The 7286-nt window shown below is 41.6% G+C and overlaps 2 protein-coding genes across 2 annotated transcripts; both read right to left on the bottom strand.

Moving 5' to 3' along the window:
* Positions 1–2120: 2120 nt before the first annotated feature.
* LOC116704703 (phospholipase A2) lies at positions 2121–3405 on the bottom strand. The gene is made up of 3 exons (XM_032540319.1): positions 3380–3405; positions 2782–2895; positions 2121–2410 (listed from the first exon to the last, which is right to left on the bottom strand). The coding sequence occupies exons 1-3, from the start codon at positions 3403–3405 to the stop codon at positions 2296–2298; spliced, it is 255 nt and encodes an 84-aa protein (XP_032396210.1). The 3' UTR covers positions 2121–2295.
* Positions 3406–4318: 913 nt separating this feature from the next.
* Positions 4319–5698, bottom strand: LOC116704104 (phospholipase A2). The gene is made up of 4 exons (XM_032539349.1): positions 5599–5698; positions 5339–5486; positions 5104–5237; positions 4319–4629 (listed from the first exon to the last, which is right to left on the bottom strand). The coding sequence occupies exons 1-4, from the start codon at positions 5645–5647 to the stop codon at positions 4511–4513; spliced, it is 450 nt and encodes a 149-aa protein (XP_032395240.1). The 5' UTR covers positions 5648–5698; the 3' UTR covers positions 4319–4510.
* Positions 5699–7286: the final 1588 nt, after the last annotated feature.

Consider the following 7286-nt stretch of genomic DNA (forward strand, 5'->3'; position numbering starts at 1 on the left):
TAGCCGACATTATGATCGGTTTTGAAATTCCGGAGAAGCCAGACCCACGTGACGTGTTCGTCCAATCAGCTGCCCGTTTTCATTTTTTGGGCAACAATAAAGATTAGCGCTGCCTGCAGTTATGGAGCTGTGGTATATCTTGCACACGAGCAGAGAGTAGGCTCCAGTCGGCGTCGCTTTGGTGTGTTCCGAGGCATTTTTTTGACCAACTTGGTGAGACTGACCCGTTCGGCTGCCTTTTCCGTCAACGCTTGGTTTTAGGCTTTCCAGTGGTCAATATGTATTTTTGCTCTTTGCATTTGTCATTTCTCTCATTTTATCTTAAAGCCAGCAGAAGCCACAGCTGACTTGTGGCCAGCAGCCAGCTACCAGCTGCTGGTGCTTCCAGTGCTGATGCTTAGTGTTGTCTGCACAATAGCCTGAAGACTGATTCCAGTAGGCCGCAGCCACAGCTGTGATCACAAAGAGGGAGCTGCTGGGAGCAAACAGTGGTGGCTTGCTGAAACTAAAGACATTAGGCTGCAATGACCGGAAATTGTTTTATTCTGGTGCCAAGTACTGTAACTTCAAAAGCAACCAAAATGTCCCTTGCAATCATCCGTTGTGTTTAGCAGCTTTAAAGAGGAAGACATTGTAAAAATAACCAGCTGTTGTATAAGTAGCAGTGGTGCCAGCGATACAAAAGCAGTTGGAAATTGACTGTTTGTTACCCAGCACTGTTTGTAATGTTTTTGCCAAAAGCGGCTGATGACGTAAATTCTTTCAGGAAGACCTAACTATTAATCGATGCACTCCTAAATCAATCCAGCTGTTATCCTAGTACATGTACATTTTATCATCCTGTGGAACTGTTGCATTTCTGCGACTAATGTCTCCTGATTGAAATCTATTGCAGCGTAAATCCTTTCAGGAAGATCTCACTCTTAATCAATGCTCTACCTAACTCGAATCAGCTGTTGGAGGCGTTCACCTTTCTTCTAAACCAATCAGAATCGTTACACAATGGCAAGGGCCAATCAGAGTCACAACCCTGCTTTAAATAATTGTTTCTCCCTTTGCCATTCAGCTGTCGTTGCAGGCAAAAAGTGCAACCCTCCACCCCCCCCTTCCACCTCCAGTCATCTACTCCAGCTGACCGGTCTGGAGCCTCCTTCGGTCTGGTCTTCGGGCTCCTTCGTCGCCTCCACCGGTGTCTAGATTCCATCGGGGGGGTCTGATGGTTCTCTACCCTTAAATCGATATACCGGAGATTTTTTACAGCAATGGAGTCTAATCACCAAAGACTTTGTACATTTTATTTTAGATGTACAATAAATCTTATTTGCATATCTGCAAACTTGTCTCTCCTGATTGAATTAATCCTATTAGATTGACCCTCTCCCAACCTCACAAAAGTAGCCATTTCATGGTTGGTTTGCAAACTGTAAACCTACGTACAGTACTACATGTGTACATTTGTCAGGCAAGAAGACGAGCTCAGTACATGTCAAAGCCTCTGAAACAGCCTTGGCCCTGTTCGGGGGAGGAGGTGATGGCGCAGTGGCTATAACACGTCTACACAGGATCAATTCCCACTGCGAAACATCAACCAATGTGTCCCTGAGCAGGACACTTAACCCTTAGATGCTCCAGAGGTGTGGGACCTCTGATATGTAGCAATTATAAACCGCTTTGGATAAAAGCGTCAGCTAAATGACATGTAATGAAATGTTTCTCAAATTAGTTTTTAGACAATGGTGAAATGGATCTATCTCTACACTTTAGGTTTTTTGTGGTCAACCTATTCAGCTTTTTTTTCAATTTCAGTTGTGGAATTGTGAAAGTTTACAAGGTTTCAAAGTATCCACATATGTGTTTTACTATACAAAGAATCTGCTGCTTACGGACCAATCAGAAGGTAAACAATAACAAAAGTATTGTATTTTTATTAATAATTTAAGTACCATATTACAAACAGTATATGGGACTTTTGCAGAAAGCCTACCAGAACAGCTGACACAGACACCCAATGCTGTGAGTCTGCTGTAGGCCACGGTAGTGCCAGTTTCATCCAGCAAACCAGGAAAGAAAAAAGATAAACTGCAGTGCCCTCTATGGTTAAAACAGCATGTGAGGTAAAATAAGAGATCAAACTGTGTTTATCATCATCATAACTTCACATTACATAACAAACCCAACAAAAGTAATTCAGCAGTTGCAGACATTGTGATACGGCCATGTGTGAATGTATAAGGTGAATATTTCTAACGAGCCAACAAATTGAACAATTGATCGGTCACTTTTTGGGATCTATCTTTACTGACAGCGGTTGCTGGGGAGGTGCTCGTGCTCAGGGTTCCACGGTGACACGCCAAAGCACTCGGCAGCCTTCCTGTCACACTCGCAGATGTCTCGTATTCGTTGTTCTTGTCTGAGGGAGATAAAGCAGAAAGTACTCTGTGATTACCAAAAGGCCCAAACATTCCTGGGAATTGAAGAAACTGAAATAATGTCAGTTTGATTGTATCACAAGGAAAATACTTTTGTTTCGCTGTACTCACGGCCATAGTGGACTTTCTTGTTTTCCTTGTCGCAGCTGTAGTCATAATACTCGGTGTACGGGTTGTCGAGGATGGGCCATCACTCAGGGTGTTGCATTGCATTGTATAAACACTGATCATGCTCTTGGCAGCACCTACAAGTCAAAAAGTCAAACAAAGGTTTTGTTTTTTTGTTTTTTTTATTATTAAATGACGTCTGAGTATGAAGCAGAGTGAGCAAAATATGACCTGTCCAGATCATCCAGGTGTGCCGGAGCCTCCCTTTCCACAGTAGCAGCCGTAGTCGGCGTAGTCTAAAGCAGGCCAGCTATCAGGCAACACACACAGGATCATCTTTCTAAACTGGGTGAGCGCCCTGTTGTCCAATGAGTGAGAGAGATACTACTTTATTCATCCCACAGCGGGGAAATCCCTTAGTTACAGTAGCATTCTTCAACAATAACAGCAAAAAACAAACAAACAAGTAAACACAAGAAAGACAAGCAAACAATAGACAATGTGCAGAAGGTAGACTGAAGTAAAGTGGCGTCTAATAAAGGATTTGTAAAGTAAAGTGCGGTTGCCATAGTACAAAAAACAATATTGCAGAGTAAGTAAGTGACTTTAAAATGAAATTGAATATGAATTAAAGTTATAAAGCAAAAGTAGGTAACCATAACATAAGTTATATACACCAGTGACCATAAATAATATGAGTGGGCTGACATCAGGCACTCTTTTTATATCAAGTATGAGATCTTGGGAAGTGTTCTGCCAGCTGTTTGTCCCACACAGGGTCTCACGGACTCTGAGAATCAAACACAAGCCAGCATATGTAAAAGCAGCTAAAACTCTCACACTCTCGAAACTCTGGACCCTGAGCCATGGGTCTGATGTTCTGTCTGGACTAGAGCTGCTCTGCTTTGGAGTCAGGACTCCTGGATATCCCAATAGGGTCACAAGTTACAGTCAATACTTATTTAACAGGTTTGAAATGTCTCATCTGCCTTGATTGAGGTATTTTAGGGATTTTCTAGTCTTAATCTTATATTTGTGTTAAATGCTTTAATACACAATGACACTCAAGGCTGTAATTGATAACGTGATGTGGTTGTGCCTTAAACATGGGGGTCGACTGTTCCGAAAAGTTTGAGAAACCCCGGTAAGACATTTGTCAACTCTGTGTGTGTGTGACTACATGATAAAGGGAAAAGTATCATTAAGCAGACATAAATATGTGCAATACCCTCATGTTAAAGAGATATAGAGATATATAGTACATTGGATAATAAAACCTGCAAGTCAAAACGTTCTGACATGTGTACAGACACATAGAAAATCCCAGACTACACAATCAGTGGTGATATGAATGGGGATTGTATAATGAGCCCTCAGAGGCTGGGAGCAAAGTGTTCAAAGGTCACATGTACTCTACTCTTTTCCTAGGATGGCATAGGCATGACCCATCCTCCTCTGCCTCTGATTGGTTAGGGGAGGAATACCGTGGTAAGCCAATCTCACTCCTCATGCCTAACGGAACCTACCCAACCAATGAAGGCAACAACTACTAGCGAATAACATGATTCTGCCAACCTTGGGAGAGAAAAATTGTCTGACTATATTGTAACTGTAAAGAATGTGTCATATTTGTACACACATCTGTGAATTCATAACAGCACCTTTTATTGACAATGGGATTTCACATTATAACCTTTCACTATATGGCCATTTGTAAACAACATGTGAAGTAATATGAGAGAAGCAGATCAAAATGGGTTTATTATCAGGATAGTTGCAAAATTACAAACGCAACAAACAAAAACAGCAGATGAAAAGAATGATGGATGGTTATGGGTTGTTAATATCAGTGGACTCCCATACAGTTACTATAAGACCAACACAGGCAAAATGTATAATGTCAATATGTGAATATTTCAACTACAGTATGTCAAGGATAATCAACACATATATGTACTGTAGTAGTTTGGTCTTTACTGACAGCGGTCGCTGGGCAGGTGCTCGTGCTCAGGGTTCCACGGTGACACGCCAAAGCACTCGGCGGCCTTCCTGTCACACTCGCAGATGAACATCTCGCATTCGTTGTTTTTGTCTGAGGAAGGCAAAGCAGCACTTTGTGATAACCAAAAAGGCCCACAAACATTCCCATAAAGAAAAAAATTAAAATTAAAAACTGAGAACAGTACTGATTTGATGATAACAGGAACATCAACATGTATATACTTTAACACTGATCTGTATATTACCTGAGACTAAAAGTAGGGCTGAGCAATATGGAGAAAATCAGATATCAAAATATTTTTCACCAAATTTTCACAATTAGATTTCAGATAAATAATCTTCAATAATGTGGAAATAATGACTAAGTGGTTAAAGGCCAGTAAAAGAACCGCTAGAACAGTCGCAAATCAATAATAATAATATATCAATTGATATATTGCCCAGCCTTAACTTAAAGTACACTTATATAAATGGAGAAAAAAAATCTGCAACTTTCATAAGCAAATAGAATGGAAGTGTATGACATCAAGTGAGCAGGGTACTCCCTTGGTGTCGGTTCACTCACTGCCACAGGTGACTTTCTTGTTTTCCTTGTCGCAGCTGTAGTCATAAAACTCGGTGTACGGGTTGTCGATGATGGGCCAGCACTCAGGGTGTTGCATTGCATCATTGTAACACTGGTCATGCACTTGGCAGCACCTACGGGTCAAAAAGTCAAACAAGATTAATTTTGAAACAGAATTCTTTTAAATATTTTTAACTGATGTCTGAGTATAAAAGCAGAGTGAGCAAAATATGACCTGTCCAGATCATCCACAGGTGTGCCGGAGCCTCCCTTTCCACAGTAGCAGCCGTAGTCGGCGTAGTCTAAAGCAGGCCAGCTATCAGGCAACACACACAGGATCATCTTTCTAAACTGGGTGAGTGCCTTGTAGTCCACTGAGTGGGCTGAAACACATCAAGCAGACGCAATCGGAATTTCATTTATACTCTATTGGAGGTTGCATCCATTCACGGCTACCAAGCGTTCAAATGGACAGTTTTGTTGTCGTGTACTCACCGACAGAGAGGCCTGCGGCCACGAGAACCAGAGCCTGGAGGGTGTTCATCCTGTAAGTCAGAGAGTCACAGAGTAGGTCCCACTCTAACGTCAGGCACTCTTTTATATGTAGTAGGAGACCTTGGCAAGTGCTGTCAGCTGTTTATGCTACACAGGGCTGCACGCCTCACAACGCATTGACTCTGAGATTCAAATAAAAGCCAGCATATGTAAAAGCAGGTACAGATTCCCACACTCCCCTATCTGTAGGTTAGGGCTCCTAGATTCAATAAATAGGGTCAGAAGTTATGTCCAAGACTCATTTAAAATCTTTGAAATGTATCATCAGCCTTGGTATGTGTTCGCTGAGGGATTTTTATTTTTTTTATTTGTCTGTTATGTATCAGTGGTGGAATGTAACTACTGCATTTTTTGAAGTAGCGTACTTACTGTATCTACAAATTTGAGGTTATTGTACTTGCATTGACTATTTTCCTCTAGTTCCACTTTGTATAGTCAACACTAAAAGAACGTCCTGTCACTTTCAACTGCTTCAATATTTTAAGCTAACTTAACATATGCAAATACAAGACATGAACTGAACAATTTTCACAGACATGTGACCAACAAAAATGGAATAATGTGTCTCTGAACAGGAGGGGGTCAAAATCAAAAGCAGCCCTCGGTATCTGGCGTGGCCACCAGTTGCTCTAGTACCACATAGCATCTCCTCCTCATGTACTGCACCTGGCCAGTTCGGCTGGCCAGTTCTTGCGGTTGTTTTTTAAATCTTGTACCTGTCCCTCAGATGTGATATTCGGATGTACCGGTCCTACGCAGGTGTTGTTACATGTGGTCTGCCACTGCAAGGACGATCAGCTGTGCTTCCTGTCTCACTGGAGCGCTATCTTAAGCATCTCCCAGTAGGGACATTGCACATCTGAGGTCATCATGCCTCCTTGCACCATGCCTAAGGCATGTTCCAGTCAGATTAGCAGGGCCCCTGGACGTCTTTCTATTGGTGTTTTTCAGAATCAATAGAAAGGTCACTTTACGTTCCTAATTTTCTTGTAACTGTAACCTTAATGGCCTACCGTCCTTAAGGCAAGGCAAGGCAGCTTTATTTGTATAGCACATTTGCATAGCAACGGGGCAATTCAAAGTGCTTTACACAAAATCAGTTAAAAAAACAGTTAAAAAATAAAAACAGATACAACATGTGAATAAACAGTTAACAATAAGAACATTAAGACACAAAACACAAGAATAAAAGTTACAGTGCAGCATAAGAAATTAAACATTAAAGAAACGAACAGTCATTTAAAGAAAGGCAACATCAACAAGAAAGGTCTTCAGCCTTGATTTAAAAGAACTGAGAGTAGCAGCGGATCTGCAGGTTTCTGGGAGTTTATTCCAGATATGAGGAGCATAGAAACTGAAAGCTGCTTCCCCCTGTTTAGTTCTGACTCTGGGGACAGAAAGTAGACCGGTCCCAGATGACCTGAGAGGTCTGGGTGGGTCATAGTGTAGTAGCAGATCAGAAATGTATTTTGGCCCTAAACCATTGAGTGATTTATAAACTAGCAAGAGTACTTTGAAATCAGTTCTTTGAGGCACAAAAAGCCAGTGTAAAGACTTCAGAACTGGAGTAATGTGATCCAGTTTCTTGGTCTTAGTGAGGACCCGAGCAGCAGCGTTCTGAATCAGCT

The sequence above is a fragment of the Etheostoma spectabile genome, chromosome 16 (genome assembly GCF_008692095.1).
Source record: "Etheostoma spectabile isolate EspeVRDwgs_2016 chromosome 16, UIUC_Espe_1.0, whole genome shotgun sequence".
Taxonomy (NCBI): Eukaryota; Metazoa; Chordata; class Actinopteri; order Perciformes; family Percidae; genus Etheostoma; species Etheostoma spectabile.

What these genes read in the sequence shown, in the direction of transcription:
- LOC116704104 (XM_032539349.1), bottom strand. Translation starts at nt 5,647, where the DNA reads ATGAACACCCTCCAGGCTCTGGTTCTCGTGGCCGCAGGCCTCTCTGTC. An exon ending in GGCCGCAGGCCTCTCTGTCG is followed by an intron (nt 5,487 to 5,598) that starts GTGAGTACACGA and finishes GATGTGTTTCAG; the next exon opens with CCCACTCAGTGGACTACAAG. An exon ending in CAAGAAAGTCACCTGTGGCA is followed by an intron (nt 4,630 to 5,103) that starts GTGAGTGAACCG and finishes TGCCTTCCTCAG; the next exon opens with ACAAAAACAACGAATGCGAG.
- LOC116704703 (XM_032540319.1), bottom strand. Translation starts at nt 3,405, where the DNA reads ATGGCTCAGGGTCCAGAGTTTCGAGA. An exon ending in CAGGGTCCAGAGTTTCGAGA is followed by an intron (nt 2,896 to 3,379) that starts GTGTGAGAGTTT and finishes ATTGGACAACAG; the next exon opens with GGCGCTCACCCAGTTTAGAA. An exon ending in GGAGGCTCCGGCACACCTGG is followed by an intron (nt 2,411 to 2,781) that starts ATGATCTGGACA and finishes TATCTCCCTCAG; the next exon opens with ACAAGAACAACGAATACGAG.